General features: G+C 40.1%; 13 protein-coding genes across 13 annotated transcripts; 7 read left to right on the forward strand and 6 right to left on the reverse strand.

Moving 5' to 3' along the window:
* Positions 1–157: 157 nt before the first annotated feature.
* NCW2 (Ncw2p) lies at positions 158–925 on the reverse strand (the record flags this gene model as incomplete). The annotated part of the gene is made up of 1 exon (XM_033912061.1): positions 158–925. The coding sequence occupies one exon, from the start codon at positions 923–925 to the stop codon at positions 158–160; it is 768 nt and encodes a 255-aa protein (XP_033767952.1).
* A 366-nt stretch (positions 926–1,291) lies between these two features.
* On the reverse strand, positions 1,292–2,659 carry NMT1 (glycylpeptide N-tetradecanoyltransferase NMT1; the record flags this gene model as incomplete). The annotated part of the gene is made up of 1 exon (XM_033912062.1): positions 1,292–2,659. The coding sequence occupies one exon, from the start codon at positions 2,657–2,659 to the stop codon at positions 1,292–1,294; it is 1,368 nt and encodes a 455-aa protein (XP_033767953.1).
* A 663-nt stretch (positions 2,660–3,322) lies between these two features.
* On the forward strand, positions 3,323–5,053 carry PWP1 (rRNA-processing protein PWP1; the record flags this gene model as incomplete). Its single annotated transcript, XM_033912063.1, has 1 exon — positions 3,323–5,053. The coding sequence occupies one exon, from the start codon at positions 3,323–3,325 to the stop codon at positions 5,051–5,053; it is 1,731 nt and encodes a 576-aa protein (XP_033767954.1).
* A 423-nt stretch (positions 5,054–5,476) lies between these two features.
* On the forward strand, positions 5,477–6,991 carry NOP56 (snoRNP complex protein NOP56; the record flags this gene model as incomplete). Its single annotated transcript, XM_033912064.1, has 1 exon — positions 5,477–6,991. The coding sequence occupies one exon, from the start codon at positions 5,477–5,479 to the stop codon at positions 6,989–6,991; it is 1,515 nt and encodes a 504-aa protein (XP_033767955.1).
* Positions 6,992–7,228: 237 nt separating this feature from the next.
* On the reverse strand, positions 7,229–8,140 carry PBA1 (Pba1p; the record flags this gene model as incomplete). The annotated part of the gene is made up of 2 exons (XM_033912065.1): positions 7,229–8,053; positions 8,135–8,140. 2 exons carry the CDS (start codon positions 8,138–8,140, stop codon positions 7,229–7,231), a joined length of 831 nt encoding a protein of 276 aa, XP_033767956.1.
* Positions 8,141–8,374: 234 nt separating this feature from the next.
* On the forward strand, positions 8,375–8,719 carry YKE2 (tubulin-binding prefolding complex subunit YKE2; the record flags this gene model as incomplete). The annotated part of the gene is made up of 1 exon (XM_033912066.1): positions 8,375–8,719. One exon carries the CDS (start codon positions 8,375–8,377, stop codon positions 8,717–8,719), a length of 345 nt encoding a protein of 114 aa, XP_033767957.1.
* A 176-nt stretch (positions 8,720–8,895) lies between these two features.
* Positions 8,896–9,678, reverse strand: COQ9 (ubiquinone biosynthesis protein COQ9; the record flags this gene model as incomplete). The annotated part of the gene is made up of 1 exon (XM_033912067.1): positions 8,896–9,678. The coding sequence occupies one exon, from the start codon at positions 9,676–9,678 to the stop codon at positions 8,896–8,898; it is 783 nt and encodes a 260-aa protein (XP_033767958.1).
* Positions 9,679–10,028: 350 nt separating this feature from the next.
* On the reverse strand, positions 10,029–11,339 carry MSS51 (Mss51p; the record flags this gene model as incomplete). The annotated part of the gene is made up of 1 exon (XM_033912068.1): positions 10,029–11,339. One exon carries the CDS (start codon positions 11,337–11,339, stop codon positions 10,029–10,031), a length of 1,311 nt encoding a protein of 436 aa, XP_033767959.1.
* Positions 11,340–11,645: 306 nt separating this feature from the next.
* On the forward strand, positions 11,646–11,978 carry QRI5 (mitochondrial 37S ribosomal protein mS38; the record flags this gene model as incomplete). The annotated part of the gene is made up of 1 exon (XM_033912069.1): positions 11,646–11,978. One exon carries the CDS (start codon positions 11,646–11,648, stop codon positions 11,976–11,978), a length of 333 nt encoding a protein of 110 aa, XP_033767960.1.
* A 115-nt stretch (positions 11,979–12,093) lies between these two features.
* On the reverse strand, positions 12,094–13,050 carry HMX1 (Hmx1p; the record flags this gene model as incomplete). The annotated part of the gene is made up of 1 exon (XM_033912070.1): positions 12,094–13,050. The coding sequence occupies one exon, from the start codon at positions 13,048–13,050 to the stop codon at positions 12,094–12,096; it is 957 nt and encodes a 318-aa protein (XP_033767961.1).
* Positions 13,051–13,945: 895 nt separating this feature from the next.
* Positions 13,946–15,817, forward strand: ENT2 (epsin; the record flags this gene model as incomplete). Its single annotated transcript, XM_033912071.1, has 1 exon — positions 13,946–15,817. The coding sequence occupies one exon, from the start codon at positions 13,946–13,948 to the stop codon at positions 15,815–15,817; it is 1,872 nt and encodes a 623-aa protein (XP_033767962.1).
* Positions 15,818–16,186: 369 nt separating this feature from the next.
* On the forward strand, positions 16,187–18,682 carry HRD3 (ubiquitin ligase complex subunit HRD3; the record flags this gene model as incomplete). Its single annotated transcript, XM_033912072.1, has 1 exon — positions 16,187–18,682. The coding sequence occupies one exon, from the start codon at positions 16,187–16,189 to the stop codon at positions 18,680–18,682; it is 2,496 nt and encodes an 831-aa protein (XP_033767963.1).
* Positions 18,683–18,944: 262 nt separating this feature from the next.
* Positions 18,945–19,838, forward strand: SEC13 (GTPase-activating protein SEC13; the record flags this gene model as incomplete). The annotated part of the gene is made up of 1 exon (XM_033912073.1): positions 18,945–19,838. One exon carries the CDS (start codon positions 18,945–18,947, stop codon positions 19,836–19,838), a length of 894 nt encoding a protein of 297 aa, XP_033767964.1.
* Positions 19,839–19,956: the final 118 nt, after the last annotated feature.

The following is a 19,956-nucleotide window of genomic DNA, read 5'->3' on the forward strand; positions in this document are numbered from 1 at the left end:
GCGTGAAATACTGCGGAGTTTTTCACCCGAAAGAAAAAATACACTGAGCACGATGATAACAATAGTCACGTTATTGGTTAGGTACAGTATGCAAAAAGGAAGAGTTTTATTGGGATGCAGAAGTACGTGATGTGGTATACAGAATTAATTATATGATCTATAATAAGAGAGCACCAACGGCGAATGCACCAGCACCATAAGCTATATGAGTGCCGGCAAAAGCACCATTGGTAGAATTGGAGATTACGGACGCTACCTTACCATTGACCGTAGACTTGTATGTAGTGGTCAGTGTCTCAACTTTAGAACCCGATGTAGTTGTATAGGTTGATTTGATAGTGCTTACTACCTTGGAGCTCGATTTTGCCTCTGATGAGGATCCCGATGAGGATCCCGATGATGATTTACTTGATGAAGCTGTGCTGGCTGTTGTTACTGAGGACGGTAGCCACCAAACAGTGGATGTGTATGGTTCACCCAGCGAATTCGTGGTGGTTATTATAGTGATTGGTCCGTCCGTTGATGTTGTCGAGGATGCGGAGTTGATGATTCCGCTTGAAGTCTCGTCTGTGGGCTGCACAGACGCAGTTGAAGTTGTAGTCACAGCGGAGTTACTTTCGGCCACCCACCATAGGTACTGTGTGGTAGTTTTACCTTGGGCATCCGTGGTCACTACGGTAGTACTTGGAGCCACAGCATAGGTATTGCTGACGACGTTGCTTGTTTGTACCAAGCTCTTCTCGGTAGAAACGACTGCCATTGTACTTTGTTGAACTTCTTTTGTTGTGGCGGATGAGACCTCTTGAGAGTTCGAGCTCTTTTCTTGGGAGCCATCTTTAGAGTTCTGGCCATCTAAGGAGCCAGTGTCCTTTTGAGCAGCGGCTAGAGAAATTAAGGAGGTAACTAATATGGAACAGGCTTTCATCTTATATATGTTGGGTTCGTTTATGTTTTCACTAGATAATAAGTACCTAATCCATAAGAGTATATCTTTTTTTACATACTTATATATGCTTACTACCGCCCTCTAAGAAGGTGGGCGTTCTTTCAACTACATCACTCGCTAAAAATAATTCTGAGTTTCCAAGCCAACTTAGTATCCGATCCGGTAATAATGATGATTCTCTTCGTCTATTTTTGGATTTACTTTGGAGGCTGATACTTAATAAGCCAGCCATTGCATATATTATTTTTTTCCTTTCGTCAATTGAACGTGCGGAAAACTACATATAAACAAATTCTGTCGGCTATGTATGTACACAAAACTATATACGCCTCGTCTTTAGTGCCGCTACAACATAACGACACCGATATTACTGCGCCTTTCGACGTCATTACTATTATCGGGATTCAAGCCACCTGTAATCGGGTTTGCTCTGTAATTAAATAGATAGAAGTTCAAGAACCCGTCACCAGGCCCGAACTTCAAATCATCCAGGAACAATGTATTATCTTGCGAAGTCAACGCGTTAAAAACATCCATATTAGCATTCTTGGCCAAAATACATGCGTCGTAAATCAATTCGCGCAATCTTTTTCCCAATGCCTTGGTGGCTTTTGGATCGAACCTGTCTTTGAATTGGAAATCAGCATCGGTGGCATAATAATACAAGTACCCGATGCCTAGGTCCTTATATTTTTTGTTATTTAGAATTGTGAATGGCAGTGAGTAAAATGAGAAGAAGTCTGTAATTTTCCCATCCGGTTGTTCAACTACATACGAGAAGACTACTTGTTTATCCAATGGTAATGATTCCTCACCAATAAAATTGTGTCTGAATTCTTCCTTAGAAAAAATTTGAACTAGTTCGAATCTGGATTGATATCTTTTGAACAACTCAAAGACTTGGTCAATATCTTCCTCCTTTAACTTTCTCAAGCCTGCTGTCTTAGTTTTGCCCGGTAACGCATTCTCGGCAATCATATCCTCCTCTGTATGTCCATCTGGTAAACCAGTAAAATCTACCTCATAAAGCTTCTTCCAGTTTAACGGACGATGTGTATAACGACATGTACTCACAGGTGCTGGCAAAACAACTCCCGCCGTGTACAATGCATGCCAGATGTCACATTTGTTGACTCGTCTAGTAATTTCTTTAATCAAAACAGGAGTCAACCTCTTCGATCTTAGCTGTTTGTGAACGCACAAGAAATTGATTTCTACACTAGGTATTTCTTTACCTCTAACACCAAGTGTTACTGGGATGGCTGAGATGAAGGCAACTAGTTTCTGCGTTTCTTTAACGCGAACACCAATATGCCAATCCTTCTTCCAGCCTGGACTTTTTAACGCCCAATTGAAAAATTCTTTGGTATAGTTAAACCTGAAGCCTGCATCGCGATCTTCAACGTAGTTTTCGTTTAGTAGAACGAAAACATCTTCAAGCTGCTTTTTGTTGTCCACATCAATACTACACCATTCGAAACTAGACAATAAAGGTAATGGCTTATCAGGTATATCTTCTGGTGTCTTTGGTTTATCAATGGGGCCCTCTTCCTCTACTTTTTCATCAAAATCTTTGACCGGTTGCGTTCTCCAGAATTTGTGGTCTTTCATAGCCTTTTTCTGCTCTTGAGTGAATTTTGAAGTATCGCCATTATTCAATTGTAATAACTTCAACAAATTTTCTAATTTTTTGGCTTTGTCCTCTTCTGACATTCTATAATACGCTTACCACCGAAACTCTATTTGAGCAGAAATATTATGCACAATGTATTCTAACAAGTGTGCAACACATATCATCTTCAATTATATTAAATTACTTTATCATGAGCAACGGCTGAAATAATTTCATCCTATTGTTTTTATGGCAGTAGCCTTTTGAAAGAGCCAAAATGATCCTCTGTTTTAAGAAGTGCTATTACGCTATTAAATATAGTTCGCCTGTATTTTTTAAAGACTTGCTTTGCATTCCACTTTGCAATCAATATTGAGAGCATTCTGAACGTCAATCGGATTCCTCTCATAATAAGAACTGTGACCAGTAGTTATCATGAAAATAAATCTGCAAGAATAAAAGTAAACGATTAATACAATTCAATTGGCTTGTCCATCTAATGAAACTATTCCATTGAGATCGCCTTAAGCTAATCATACGTATTGTTTTGTGTATATTATGCCTGGTCGGGTAATGTCTTCCTTTTTTTCTTTTTGTCCTGGGAAAAAAAAAGAAGTGAAAAATTTGTCTCGATGAGCTGAGATGAGCTTGTGAAAGTAAAGAGGTTTAATTTATAAAATAGGCGATAGCAAGTGTACTCTCAACCGAGCCTATTATATTTTTTTTTATTTGGCAATTTAAAAGAGAAATAGAACAAATAACCAATGATTTCTGCTACAAATTGGGTCCCAAGAGGGTTTTCATCGGAATTTCCTGAAAAATATGTTTTAGATGATGAGGAGGTGGAAAGAATCAACCAATTAGCACAATTGAATTTGGATGATGCTAAAGCTACTTTGGAGGAAGCCGAAGGAAAATCGGGTGTCGAAGGTGACGCCGGGACAGGTGGTTCTGATAAGTTGAAGGATCAGCTAGACATAGACGATGATTTGAAAGAGTATAACCTCGAAGAATATGACGAAGAAGAAATTGCTGATGATGAAGATGGTAAAGATGTATCCATGTTTCCTGGCCTAAGTAATGATAGCGATGTTAAATTTCATGAAGGTGAAGAAGGTGAAGATCCATATATTTCATTGCCTAATCAAGAGGATAGCCAAGAGGAGAAACAGGAATTACAAGTTTATCCATCCGATAATTTGGTTCTTGCCGCAAGAACAGAAGATGATGTTTCGTATCTGGATATCTATGTTTACGACGATGGTGCCGGGTTCCACAGCAGCGATATTCCCGTTGAAGAAGGTGATCAGGCTGACCCAGATGTTGCTCGTGGGTTAGTTCGTGATCCTGCACTATACGTTCACCATGACTTAATGTTGCCAGCTTTCCCATTATGCGTGGAGTGGCTTGACTACAAGGTTGGATCCAATTCCGAAGAAGCTGCCAATTATGCTGCAATTGGTACGTTTGACCCACAAATTGAAATTTGGAACTTAGACTGTGTCGACAAGGCCTTCCCAGATATGATTCTGGGTGAACCCCTTGACAATTCAATGGCATCTTTGAAAAGCAAAAAGAAAAAGAAGAAGTCTAAAACTGAACACATCACCACTCATCACACCGATGCTGTTTTGTCCATGGCACACAACAAACATTTCCGTTCCGTTTTAGCATCCACCTCCGCAGATCATACTGTAAAACTATGGGATTTGAACTCAGGTAACGCAGCCCGCTCTTTGGCTTCCATTCATTCGAACAAAAATGTTTCATCATCCGAGTGGCACATGTTGAATGGTTCCGTTCTTTTGACCGGTGGTTATGATTCTCGAGTGGCTTTAACTGATGTTAGAATTTCCGACGAAAGTCAAATGAGTAAACATTGGTCTGTCATGTCAGGTGAAGAAATAGAAACCGTTACATTTGCCAGTGAAAATATAATATTATGTGGTACTGATTCTGGTAACGTATATTCTTTCGATATTAGAAACAATGAAAACCATAAACCAGTTTGGACATTGAAGGCACATGATGCCGGTATCTCCACATTGTGTTCGAATAAATTCATTCCCGGTATGATGAGTACTGGAGCTATGGGTGAAAAGACTGTTAAATTATGGAAATTCCCCTTGGATGAAGCTAAAAATGCTAGGGGTCCAAGCATGGTTCTGTCTCGTGATTTTGACGTCGGTAATGTCTTGACATCATCATTTGCCCCAGATATCGAAGTAGCGGGTACCATGGTTATTGGTGGTGTCAATAAGGTTTTGAAACTATGGGATGTTTTCACCAATAGATCCATACGTAAAAGCTTCAAAAGTGAATTAGAGGATGTGCAAGCAAGAGCCAAACAGGAAGCCAAGCAACTAGGAAAAAGTTCAAGAATCGCAAGAAAATACACCAGTAACGATAACCCAGATACTGTTCTAACCATTGACGATCAAGGTGAAGACGAGGAAGAAAGAGAAGGTGAAGATGAGCATGATAACATGGCATAATATGGATAGGAAAAAACATTAAAACAGAGTACATCGTAAGCGCAAATAAAGAAAAAAATATCTATAGAAGATAATCCTGTATACTAATGTAAGGTAAGCCTCAGAAGAAAGCGATATAATACATTTAATGTGACCTGTTATGATAAACCTTAGCATATGACAACGCTGTGTAGTAAATAATGGTAGATTGTATACCTTTTTCATATCACCCGGCATGTTAAATGCTCGTAGAGAGCGATGTGAAAATTTTCTTTCTTTTTTATTTTTTTTTTTTCAAAGTGAAATTTTTTTGAGTGATGAGATGGGAAATGAAAAATTTTGTGCAATCGCATAGTGTCTACAGTTTTTTAAATAGTTATTATAAGTGCTTTGGAAGATATATTACTAGGGAGAAGAAGTGTGCAGTGCAGTATTTAGTGAAAGATGGCTCCTATTGAATATCTACTGTTTGAAGAACCTACTGGTTACGCAGTTTTCAAGGTTAAGTTGCAACAAGATGACATTGGTTCAAGATTAAAAGAAGTTCAAGAACAGATCAATGATTTTGGTGCTTTTACCAAGTTGGTCGAACTTGCCTCTTTCGCTCCATTCAAAGGTGCTGCTGAAGCCCTTGAAAATGCCAATGATATATCAGAAGGTTTAGTCTCTGAAAGTTTGAAAGCTATCTTGGATTTGAACTTACCAAAGGCTTCCTCCAAAAAGAAGAACGTTACTTTGGCTATCTCCGATAAGAACTTAGGTCCTTCTATCAAGGAAGAATTCCCATACGTCGATTGTATCTCAAATGAACTTGCCCAAGATTTGATTCGTGGTGTCAGATTACATGGTGAAAAATTATTCAAAGGTTTACAATCTGGTGACTTAGAAAGAGCTCAATTAGGTTTGGGTCATGCTTATTCCAGAGCCAAAGTGAAGTTTTCTGTTCAAAAAAACGACAATCACATCATTCAAGCTATTGCTTTATTAGATCAATTGGATAAAGATATCAATACTTTTGCTATGAGAGTTAAGGAATGGTATGGCTGGCATTTCCCTGAACTGGCTAAATTAGTGCCAGACAACTACACTTTTGCCAAGTTAGTTCTTTTCATCAAGGACAAAGCCTCATTAAACGATGATTCCTTACATGATTTGGCTGCTCTTTTGAATGAGGATTCGGGTATTGCACAAAGAGTGATTGACAATGCTCGTATTTCCATGGGACAGGATATATCTGAAACCGATATGGAAAATGTTTGTGTTTTCGCTCAAAGAGTCGCTTCTTTAGCTGACTACAGAAGACAACTATACGATTACTTATGTGAAAAGATGCACACTGTTGCTCCAAACTTATCAGAATTGATTGGTGAAGTTATTGGTGCTAGATTAATTTCTCACGCAGGTTCTCTAACCAATTTATCTAAACAAGCAGCTTCAACGGTTCAAATTCTTGGTGCTGAAAAGGCTTTGTTCAGAGCTTTAAAAACTAAAGGTAACACTCCAAAATACGGTTTGATTTACCACAGTGGTTTTATTTCTAAGGCTTCTGCCAAGAATAAGGGTCGTATCTCCAGATACTTAGCCAACAAATGTTCTATGGCCTCTAGAATTGACAATTATTCTGAGGAACCATCTAATGTTTTTGGTTCCGTACTAAAGAAACAAGTTGAACAAAGGTTAGAATTTTACAATACTGGTAAACCAACTTTGAAGAACGAATTAGCCATTCAAGAAGCTATGGAACTTTATAACAAAGATAAACCAGCTGCAGATGAGGAGGAAGTCAAGGAAAAGGAATCCTCAAAGAAGAGAAAATTAGAAGATGATGATGAAGAAAAGAAGGAAAAGAAAGAGAAAAAATCGAAGAAGGAAAAGAAAGAGAAGAAGGACAAGAAGGAAAAGAAGGAAAAGAAGGATAAGAAGGAAAAGAAGGATAAAAAGAAGAAAAGCAAGGATTAAAAGGAATATTAAACCGACATAAAGTATATCCCCATCTTTTTGTGTGCTTTTCCCTCTAAAGTTTTTCATATATATATATTATCTTTTATTCCCTTCTAATATTCTTCTCTAGGATTTGGAAGCTGTATATTGTATATTTAGAAATATTATTAAATAAAAAAGTCATATGTTATTTTGAGCTTAAGTACCCCCTTATGTCTCTTTCATTTACCATTACTGATGTCCGGTAACTGCCATTCATATATATAGGCCTGATTGGGCACCAATTGCCGCACTATCACACCTCCATAGGCGATAGCATTCATCAGCATATTTTGAATGGTCAAAACCAAGCCATTGACCACATAAATCAACTAAAGAGCCCATGTCAGACAACGAAAGTTTTTCAAACCCGTTAGGCCCCTCACTAGGCACAACAAGACATTTAAATTTCATTCCCTTATTGGCACCGACAATCAATTGTGTTAATACACTTCCTATGAATCCTGTAATAAATTCTGGTGGCTGTAGTGTACATTCGTCTTTCGTCGTTATCTTCATGCCGTTGATTTTATCAGATGTACCAATAACTATTATATCAGGGGACGACTTGACTAATTGTGATATGATAGATCTACTTATCATATTACCAAAAATTGGCGATATGCTTATGAAATTCTCCTCCATGGAGAATAATAACGTCTTTCCAAATGAATAAATCGGGAAAGAGAAGCCATACGTTGTTTCATCGGAAATGGCACTTTTTTGGTCAGGATCTACCTCGTTTGGAAAATTTTCATCGTAATTCCATGAGTGTTCACCTGAAGGTTGAAGAGGAGGTGAGTTTTTTACCGTCAATGTAGTCTTAATTTCACCAATAGAGGTCAATTGAAGCAACTTTTTGGGAAATAACGGGTTCATTATCTTCGTAGTAATGACGACTGTTGAGTATTGAGAAACATCCAAATCCTGAGGAAACTCGACTTTTGGAACTGGGCAAACTTCTAAGGATTGCAGGTTATTTGAAATCTCTGGGAAGTCTAGCAGATGTTTTGGTTCCGGTAAATCATTCCATTGTTTGAACTTCAAAAAGGATCAAGTGATATAAGTTAGTCAATTCATTCTGGTAAAATGCGGTGAGGAAAAAAATTATTCGTAACATACAAGCATCGTTCTAAACAAAAATTTTACTGTAATGCGATTATATCTTGGTTGCTGTTTCTTTATATTTCGGCTACTGCCACGCCACTTCTTAACTTGATTTCAATGAAGTCTGAAATTTTGATGCGAAGGGAAAAAAAATAAAGGAAATGAAAATTCACTAAGTCAAAAAGTCATCTATAAAATAAACCGATTTCAGAATCGAAAAAACTGAATTTGAATCAAGACATAGCAAAAGCAAAAATGTCTGAATTAGGCGCCAAATATCAACACTTGCAAAATGAGTTAGAAGAGTTTATTCTAGCCAGACAAAAATTAGAGACACAGCTACAAGAAAATAAAATTGTAAATGAAGAGTTTGACCAATTGGAAGAGGGCACACCTGTGTACAAGTTGACTGGCAATGTCCTTTTACCGGTTGAACAAAGTGAAGCACGTGGTAACGTGGACAAGAGATTAGAATTCATAGAAACAGAAATTACAAGATGCGAAAAGAACATAAAGGACAAGCAGGGAGAACTGGAAAAGGTGAGAAGCGAGTTAATTAAACTGAACAATGCGGCTGCTGCCACTGGCCCAGGCAGGTGAAACGAACTCTCATTTTCTTGAAAAGACAAGAAAGCTACTGTACCGATAAATCTCTGCCCATAATAATATTTTTTTTTTATATACAGCTATGTAACCTACAAGCAAAATACCTACGCATTTCACTGCCGTAAACTTCAAGTTAGTGTTGATTAAAATATATTGACATGTGTAACTGCTTAACCCCTAACCAGCTGAGATTTGATTAAATTAACAGCGGACATTAACGTGTACCAAGCAAACTCTTCCGTATTGTTATAGTACTCACCTAAACGCATAACTCTATGCAATTTATCCTTTGCAAAAGCAAACGTTTCTTTGTAATTGTGGGAGTTATCTTGAGCCATGAATAATTTTGAACCAATGTAGGTGCTCGAAACAGCCAATCTCTTAGCATACCATGCAGAATCATGGTGGTCTTTCTCGTTAGAAAAATAAATCATATCATCTGACAATCTGTGTAGTTCAGGAATCGCAGTTTCAAAGAGAAAGGCGCTTGGAATAGCCAATTGTGACATTAGTTCTGATAAATGCCCGCCAATTGGCTTATCCATATCCAATCTTTTCAACAACAAATGTTCCAACGAAGGTAGTTTGTATTGTGGACTTACGTCGGGGTTGAGTCCTTCAGTTAAACGGCATCTTTTATCTACCAACTGGAATTTTATGAGTTCCATGACGGCGGTGGAAGAATGGAAAAAAGAGGGCGAGTTGGGAGCACCTATTGACGAGATCATGGAAGAAGGATAGCCGAGCTCATTTAGAGACTCAACTATGGATCTTTCAGAGAAACCGTGCTTGGGAACGAACTTTTGTAGAGCTAGTGACAATACTCTATACTGGGGTGATTCCTTCCCATAAGTTAAAGGTTTAACATGGATTGGTTTGACGTGTTCGATAGGATTCGAATGATATAGACGAAATAATTTACAGCCCTTTCCGGCAACATTCCGACAAAACATGGGTAATTACGATGTAGGCTTTGTTATTTCTTTCCAGGTTGAGGGAAAGTCCTTATTCTAGACCCAAAAAACATTCCCCGTATTATTGCTTGTTACTATTGTTATTGTTATTTTTTCTTCCGCCTGATATAGCCCGAAAAGGGAAGGATATAGTGACGGCGGTCAGTGATATAGGTGGACGGATTAGCTAGTTGACTATTAACTTAAATATTGGGAAGGGGAGAGTGGATGGGGTTAGTTTTTTTGTATTTACAGATATTGAAATATCATACATAAGAAGAAGAAAATTATAATAACGGTAGAAAACGCATATATTTATAAGATGAAAGTAGGGCATGACCTCCCGATAATCATTGTCTCTTGATCGTATGGTACCTTTTTCCTCTGAACCCGGCAATATACATGTTGAATTGATAAACCTCTTGAGGATTCAAGTCATTTAGTTCCCACTTGGTACTTCCAAATACGTTCTTGACGGGGTCCATCAAGATATCCATTTCCTTACCGTACTTGGATTTGACAAGATTTATATCATCCATTAGATCTTTTTTGTTGAAACCTGTTGTGAAGATAGCGCACTTGGTCTCTAGTAGTGCCTTCATCGTTTCACCCATCCATGAACCGTGAGATTCTGGAGATGCGTAGCCTGGATGGAAAGTGAAAAAGACATCCATGTATGGATCATATGGGAAGAAGTCTTGAGCCTCATGGAACACTTCGAAAAAGTCTGTACGATAAATGAATTTTAGAGTCTCGTCTACTCTTTGTACTACCGGCGTAGTAGACTTGACATACTCCTGTTTATCCCTCTTATATAGACACTCGGGTCCAATAAAATGTATTTCAAAACTCTGTTCTGGGAAAAGAAACTGCAGTTGCTTCCAAACGTGGCCCGGCAATTGAGCTTCAGCACGTGCACCTAGAATGAAGATTCTCATCGCACGGTTCTTAGTAGTAGTTGGCAGAGATCTATTTTCCAGCGGATATAAAGTATACCTGAGAGCGGCGAGAGATTTCAAACCTTCTAAAGTGATAGGCCCCTTTGGGTTCAACGAATATGGGGAGAATTTGTGCAGCACGGACCCAATAGTAATGGGATAGCTCAGCATCTTTGTGACTGCAGCCAATTGGAACTCTGTGTCCATGGAATAGAAGGACCTTGTGTAAAAGAACAAATCCCAGTTTGTTAAGTTAACGGCCTTGTCATAGCCCTGATCTTGAGGGAAATCAAACTCAGGGAAGGGTCTACCGCTTCTTAAGTCGTGTTCGTAAATATTAACTTTTTTCAGAATTTCATACTTTTTAGAATTGTGATACGCTTTATCCATCTCCCAAGCCTCTCGAGAGTGGTGGGTTGGAATTCCAGAGAGAGGACAAGTGTAGTTAATATCTTTACCCGTAACAGGGCAGTGTGCTAGCGTTCTAATTTTGGCGGCCCTTTCACGCAAGTCCACTGAGGGTGATTGGTCCCATGGATGGAATCGGTTCTCCGGAGTGGGATCGTCTGGAGAAGGGGGAGGATCCAAGCCAAGGGCGTTTCTAACAAAACCCATGAGGTGACGACGTGTTTGGTGAGAGACCACTAGTCTGTTGTGTGACGACCTCCTTAGCAGATGGGAATACAGCTGAGTAGCACCCGAAGGGGCATATAGCGCGGTCATAGTTCTGGAAGTACAAATTTACCAAACTACTTTAAGTCCACCTTCTCAATATCTACAGTGTTCTGCGCTTATAAGATATAAAAACTACAACCAGAGGCCCGCCCTTAGTAGTTGACGAAGTAATGCTATTGTCTCTTGTCAGACTCCTTTGGATTATTTTCTTCGAGCCGTTTTTTCGTAGTGCATGATAAAAAGAGCCTTTCCCCATATTGTACACTTAAGTGAAATGCCAAATATAATATCAAGAGGGAGAGGTACTTGAGTTCCAGCCAAGATGAGCACACAGGACACCAGAACGAGATAAACATGCTAGGAAGGGCATTGCGACCTGGGTGGTTGGGAATAACCAGGACAGTGATGAGGAAACCAATTTGTGGGTCCTGCTTTAACAGAACCTTGCAAACAGCAACGAACACGGGCATGCCTCCCATACAAGAAGGCATGCTGAATGCAGTGATGATGACGGCGACGGCGACAAGGATCACTGACACAGTCAGCGAGCCATTAAATGGGACAAGTATAGTGATGCAACTCGATTCTGTGATGAGAAAGAGAAAAAAGAAGATGAAGAAACACAAATTGCGGAAAAGAAGAAAGAGGGAGAAGGCAGAAAGAAGAAAGCTGTCCCAGGGTAGGTAACAGAGCTGTGACACTTCTCATATATTTTTTCTTCGGTTCTTGTCTTCCCCATTCTTCATATTTTGTTATTATTTCATGTATATATATCATGTGTGTATTTAGACTTTTTTATACGTTATACTATGCTAAGAAAACTTTTCTTTACCAAGAAGTAAAGGACCCAGATTGCGATAATAGAGAGCACTAGCAACATGACCGTATTGAGTACTTTTCTATTAACGGAATCCTTATTGAACATCCATTCTTCGTAAATGTACGTGACACATTTAAAACTGAACTTGCCCATTAACTCGCGACGGTTCAACTCTCCAATTTCAGCAACAATGTTGAAGTTCCAGTCGAAAATGCCTTCTGCGACGCTAATGATCTGCAACTTTTGTGCTTCGGTCAGCTCCGTTCTGGTGGCTAACTCATAGTTCTTCTTGTACTCCCATTTCAAGCGTGTTTCTTCAGTGGGGCCCAGATCACTGAAGGTAAAGAAGTTTGTGCCCTTCTTGACCAGCTCCTTCTGTGATAGCTTCTCAAAGTTGGGGAAGAGCCCTAGTCTTCTGTACAAATTCGATCGTATTAGCTTGCCGCCGGCGAAAAGGGCCAAGTACAGAACGTGACAGTAAGAAAGAACGGTACATGGCTCCTTACGTATGTTTTCATGGATTTCATTGACAAATTGCTGCAGTAGCGGTGGTTTCTGGAACGTAGCCAGGAACTCATTCAATGACTCTGTACTTTTGAACATGTTCGAGTATAGCAGTTTCAGGTCCTTGTAGATCTGCGTAGATCTTCTAAAATCTTCGAGCCAAAATTGCTTCAGGATGGCCGAAGTTTGAATCTCTTTCTCTGTAACGGGGTCATTCAATAGGCGATCTATCTCTTGCTCGATGGCATCGAACACATAGTAGTACGCCAGAATTCCCTGTCTGTATATAAAGCCGTGTCTCATGGCGATGGCCATCTTTATGCCCATGAAGGTGTTGATCTTGTTGTGGGCATCTCTAGTGTGAAAGTTGATTCTATTGGCCAGCGCTCCCACGTCGGTGGGTGAGGGTATGATTGTATTGCTGCTGTCCTCCATTCTTGCGGTTGTTTTATGTGTGTATATATGCTATGTTGTACTGTATACTACTTTCATGGGTTTTCGTTAGACTAAGCAAGAGAATACGAGGACGTTGTTCTTATATACTAACATAAGAGAGAGAGAGAGAGAGGGGCACTTGGCCATTGCTCCATCACACCCAACTCAGGTGTAAATCTGTCTACTTGTGGTGGTCATTAGCCCATGTTTGAAAGCGTGTGTTACATGGCTCAAATTCCACCGTCCGATAACGCCGGCTCCGAGCAGGTGCAAATGGCCAGGCGGTATCGCCAATAATCCGTTTATCTAAAGATAGATAGACGGACGAACGTGGACTGTCTCTATGGGGTACAATAACATAGGCACATGGCAACGGGTTTCGATTTTCAATCGGCGAGCACATGCACCCTCACTTTCACCCGTGACACGACTCTGCTCTATTAAGCTTGCACCTGCACCTGTTAAATAAACGAGTGCGTCCAAGGTCAACAATACTCAGGGGGGCAGTATCATCACCCAGCTTCCTACAGATGAACATAGCGTAGTTTGGCGGTATATCACACTGGTCATTGTATTATTTGTTCAAACCGCACTATATCTACGACGGTTGATCGTACATAGCCTGCAAGTAATTACCCTGCAGTGAAGGGTGAAAAAAAAATAGTGGAAATTAAAGAAAGAAGTGTTTAGTTATGGACCCTCTCAAGGATTGGTACACTCCCAATCTCTTGCTACGTCTTAGACCGTTATTGCAGAAGCATTTGTTTATTTAATTGTTATATTTTGTTTTATTTATAGCTGCGAATACGCTTTTACTCTAGTTTGACTTTTACAAATCCTTATCTTCTTTTGTTTATTTGACACACCCCTATCAAGCTTATTTGTTTTGTAAGCAATGTCTAAGCAGTTTGTTCGTTCTGCAAAGAACATGATGAAGGGCTACTCGTCCACACAAGTGCTTGTGAGAGATGCTACGGCGAACGACTCGAGGACTCCGTCGATAGATACTCTTGATGATTTGGCACAGAGATCTTACGATTCAGTTGACTTCTTCGAGATTATGGATATGCTAGACAAGAGACTGAATGATAAGGGCAAGTACTGGAGACACGTGGCCAAATCACTGACAGTTTTGGATTATCTTGTTCGCTTTGGTAGTGAGAACTGTGTGCTATGGTGCAGAGAGAATTTTTATGTAATCAAGACATTGAGGGAATTCAGACACGAAAATGAGTCCGGATTCGATGAAGGACAAATTATTAGGGTAAAGGCCAAAGAACTAGTCTCTTTGTTGAATGATGAGGAAAGGTTACGCGAGGAGAGGTCTATGAATACAAGAAACAGAAGAGCCAACAGGGCTACTAGGCCAAGGCCAAGAAGACAAAGAACAAGGAGCAACCCACATGATTCTTCTCCTTCTTACCAGGACGATTTGGAAAAAGCCCTGGAGGAGAGCAGAATTACTGCTCAAGAAGATGAGCAACGCAGAAGAGAGTTGGCTCAGTACGACGACGAGGATCCTGACTTTCAAGCTGCCTTACAACTAAGTAAAGAAGAAGAGGAGTTAAAGCAATTACAAGAACTACAGAGATTACAGAATCAACAACAGTCTCTGTCTCAAATTCAAGCTCCTTTACAGCAACAACAGCAACAGCCATCAGCATACTACGATATTTTCGGTAATCCAATATCTCAAGATGAATACTTGCAGTATCAATACCAACAGGACCAGGAACAAGCAATGGCGCAACAAAGATGGTTGGACCAGCAGCAAGAACAACAGCAGCTTGCTGAACAACAGTACTTCCAGCAGCAGCAACAAGCAGCAGCTGCTGCTAATGCCTTACAACAGCAACAAACTGCCGCCAACATGCAACAACAACAACAACAACAACAACAGCCCGCTAATTTTCAACAACCTTTGCCTACAGGTTCCAATAATCCATTTTCCATGGATAATCTTGAAAGACAAAAACAGGAACAACAACATGCTCAATTGCAAAGACAGCAGGAAGAAGCTAGACAGCAACAAGAACAATTGAAGCTACAACAACTACAAAGACAACAGCAAGAAGAAGCTCGATTGCAACAGGAGAGGCAACAAGAAGAGGCCCAATTACAACAGCAACAAGCTCAATTGCTGCAGCAACAAGCTCAGTTCCAGCAGCAACAACCACTGAAGCAAACAAGAACAGGGAATCAGTCTATATCGGATAAATACAGCGACTTGAATACGTTATTGGGAACTGGCACAGGGATAGACACTTTTGGTAACACCGGAGAAGCACGTATTCCTGCCCAGCACACAAAGACAGGCACGTTCATAAATTCTCAGGGTACAGGGTATAAACAGGTTACTAACGAACCCAAGAACAACCCTTTTTTAAGCAACCAATACACTGGTTTACCAAGCACGAATATTGTGCCCACACAAACAGGCTACGGGTTTGGTAACCAACCTCAAATTTCTCCTACCAATTCTCCTCAACAAAATTCTACTAACATAGACTACTCTCAGCCACAACAGTCACAGCAGCAACCGCAATATATCCAGAGCTACCAACAACAACAACCTCAATACACCCAAAACTTCCAACAACAACAACAACAACAACCACAATATACTCAGAATTATCAACAACAACCACAATACACTCAAAATTATGAGCAGAGTTCCTCCCAGTTGCAACAACAACAGCAACAACAACAACAGCAGCAGCAACAGGGATATACTCCTGACCAAGGTGTAAGCTTAATTGACCTTTGATTCTATCGTATATATACCTTTTGTCGTAGGTACATATACAATATATACGACATATATATATATATATATATATATATATATTAGCAAGTTTAGATTGATGTAGAGAGGTAAGGAGAAAATAGAAAATCCAAACTCAATATCAGGAACTCGACCGCCTCATGGGTGCTTCTTTTGCACATTTTTCAATTTCTACTAATTTGTATGCCTTGTTGGCGCTTCTTCGGAAAAGCTAACAGCGGGCTTTACTTTAACGGCGAATTGCAATATTAAGTAACGAACACGCATCCTGCAGAAGAAAAAGGAACAATCGATTTGAAATTCATATTTCGTTGCTGCTTTCTGACCTCTACCAAATATAACAAGCAAACTATGATAACACTCTTATTTTACCTGTGCGTAGTATGTAACGCAATAGTGTTAATAAGGGCTGATTCGATAGCGGACCCTTGGCCTGAAGCGCAAGATCTACTATATAGTTTAACTAAGTCCAGAGACCCAATGAAAGAAGCTGCTATGGAACCTAATGCAGATGAATTTGTCGGATTTTATGTACCGATGGATTATTCTCCACGTAACGAGGAAAAAAACTATCAGAGCATTTGGCAAAACGAAATCACAGATCCCCAACGTTATATTTATGATCTACTTGTGCAATCTAGTGAACAATTCAACAACTCAGAAGCGACATATACCCTTAGCCAAATTCATCTCTGGAATCAATATGATTTCCCGCATAATATGACTTTGGCACACAAATACTTAGAAAAATTCAATAATTTGACTCATTTCACCAACCATTCCGCCATCTTCGACTTAGCTGTAATGTATGCCACTGGAGGATGTGCTTCTAGCAACGGTCGAACCGTACTCCCTCAGAATTCTGCTAAAGCGTTGCTCTATTATCAAAGGGCTGCCCAACTTGGAAATTTAAAAGCTAAACAAGTATTAGCTTATAAATACTATTCCGGCTTCAACGTCCCCCGAAATTTTCATAAATCTTTGGTATTGTATAGGGACATTGCTGAAGAGCTGAGAAATTCGTATTCCAGAGACGAATGGGACATTGTCTTCCCTAATTGGGAAAGTTATAACGTGAGAATATCAGATTTTGAGAGCGGTTTACTAGGAAAGGGTTTAAATTCCGTTCCATCTTCCACGGTAAGGAAAAGAACTACAAGACCAGATATTGGTTCACCCTTCATTGCACAAGTTAATGGTGTACAGATGACTTTACAATTTGAGCCGATGGGCAGGTTCGCTTTCAACGGTAACGACGGCAACATAAACAGTGACGAAGATGACGAAGATGCCAGTGAAAGAAGAATTATTCGGATATATTATACAGCTCTGAATGATTACAAAGGGACTTATTCTCAAAGCAGAAATTGTGAGCGCGCTAAGAACCTGTTAGAATTAACGTACAAGGAATTTCAACCTCATGTGGACAACCTGGATCCTTTACAAGGCTTTTACTACGTCCGTTGCTTACAATTATTGGGGCACATGTATTTCACCGGCGAAGGCTCCTCGAAGCCTAATATATCTATGGCTGAAGAGATTTTGGCCATGTCGCTAGAAATAAGCAAAAGAGTAGAGGGGCCTATAGGTAGAGCATGCATAGATCTGGGCTTAATAAACCAATACATCACGAACAATGTTTCCCAAGCAATTTCTTATTACATGAAAGCTATCAAAACACAGGCCAATAATGGGATCGTAGAATTTCAATTATCCAAATTGGCCACTTTATTCCCTGAAGAGAAAATCGGCGACCCTTTCAATTTAATGGAAACTGCATACTTGAATGGGTTTATCCCAGCTATATATGAGTTTGCAGTAATGGTCGAATCTGGAATGAACAGTAAAAGCAGCGTGGAAAATACCGCTTACCTGTTCAAGACATTCGTTGATGAAAACGAAGCTATTATGGCACCGGAATTGAGGACGGCATTCGCCGAATTGATCAACGATCGTTCTGAAGTGGCTTTATGGGCGTATTCCCAACTGGCCGAGCAAGGGTACGAAACTGCTCAAGTCTCTGCCGCCTACTTAATGTACCAGTTGCCATATGAGTTTGAGGATCCTCCAAGAACTACAGATCAGAGAAAAACCTTGGCAATTTCCTACTATACGAGAGCGTTTAAACAGGGAAATATAGATGCCGGTGTTGTCGCGGGAGATATCTATTTCCAGATGCAGAATTACAGTAAAGCTATGGCTCTTTATCAGGGCGCCGCTTTGAAGTATTCTATACAGGCCATCTGGAACCTAGGATACATGCATGAGCACGGGCTAGGTGTTAACAGAGACTTTCATCTTGCTAAGCGTTACTATGACCAAGTGTTGGAACACGATCATAGATTTTACTTAGCTTCCAAATTGAGTGTTTTTAAATTACACCTAAAGTCATGGTTGACTTGGATCACTAGGGAAAAAGTGAACTATTGGGCACCTTCTTTACCTCCTAATACTAACGAAGATACTCGAAACCCAAAGACCTCGTGGTACAAGCAATTGACGAACATTTTACAAAGAATAAGACACAAAGAGGGTAGTGAAAGAGCTGCAGAAGATTCTCACAAACACAGAACTGTCGTACAAAATGGTGCTGCCCATAGAGATGAGAACCAAGAGGATGTTTCTGAGATTTTGGGCTTCCAAATGGAAGATCTCATTACGATGGGATGTATCTTAGGAATATTCTTACTAAGTATACTAATGAGTACACTGGCGGCCCGTAGAGGCTGGAATGTGCGTTTCAATGGTGCCCAGTTAAACGCAAATGGTAACCAGCAGCAAGAGCAGCAACAACAAGCACAAGGCCCCCCGGGCTGGGACTTCAACGTGCAGATATTTGCCATATGATATGATTTGTATAGATATATATATAGACTATCCATAGAAATCACCCACGCATTACCCGAACGCTTTCAATAAAGCGAACAGCGAGAGGAAAAAAAAGCGAAACCGACGGAGAATTACCACCCCAGAGCTATAACAGCATTAAGATCAACAGAGCTTCGAAAAGTGAAAGTGCGTTAGTGTAGGTGATACAATTGGCTTCCAGTTCTGAACAATAACAATCCATAAGCGGAAGGATAACAGATAATATAATAGCAGCATACAAATGGTCGTCATAGCTAATGCACACAACGAATTAATCCATGACGCTGTTCTAGACTACTATGGGAAGCGCCTTGCTACCTGCTCTTCTGACAAGACAATCAAGATCTTTGAAGTCGAGGGAGAAACACACAGGTTGATTGACACATTAACTGGCCACGAAGGTCCAGTTTGGCGTGTTGATTGGGCGCATCCTAAATTTGGAACCATTTTGGCATCGTGCTCTTATGACGGTAAAGTATTGATTTGGAAAGAAGAGAACGGTAGATGGTCTCAAATTGCCGTTCATGCTGTTCACTCTGCTTCCGTCAACTCCGTTCAATGGGCTCCTCATGAATATGGTCCCCTACTGCTGGTTGCTTCTTCTGACGGTAAGGTCTCCGTAGTGGAATTCAAGGAAAACGGTACCACTTCCCCAATAATCATCGATGCCCACGCGATTGGTGTCAATTCTGCTTCTTGGGCACCAGCTACTGTCGAAGAGGATGGCGAACACAATGGTACCAAAGAATCTCGCAAGTTTGCTACTGGGGGTGCCGACAATCTGGTAAAGATTTGGAAGTACAATTCAGATGCACAAACTTACGTCTTGGAAAGTACTTTAGAAGGTCACAGTGACTGGGTGAGAGATGTAGCATGGTCTCCAACTGTTCTTTTACGTTCTTATTTGGCTAGTGTTTCTCAAGATCGCACCTGTATCATTTGGACTCAGGATAATGAACAAGGCCCATGGAAAAAAACTTTATTGAAAGAAGACAAATTTCCAGATGTTTTATGGAGAGCCAGTTGGTCTTTATCGGGTAATGTACTAGCCTTATCCGGTGGCGATAATAAGGTTACCTTATGGAAGGAAAATCTTGAGGGTAAATGGGAACCTGCTGGTGAGGTCCATCAGTGAAGAATATCAAGAACTAAAAATGAAACTTTTCAAAAGAATGCAAATGAGTCCGTCAACGAATATGAAGAGAAAGAAAAGCATAATGTACGGTTAACGTATAACAATTAAAGATTTGTGA

This window comes from Saccharomyces paradoxus (genome assembly GCF_002079055.1).
Source record: "Saccharomyces paradoxus strain CBS432 chromosome XII sequence".
In the NCBI taxonomy this organism is placed as follows: Eukaryota; Fungi; Ascomycota; class Saccharomycetes; order Saccharomycetales; family Saccharomycetaceae; genus Saccharomyces; species Saccharomyces paradoxus.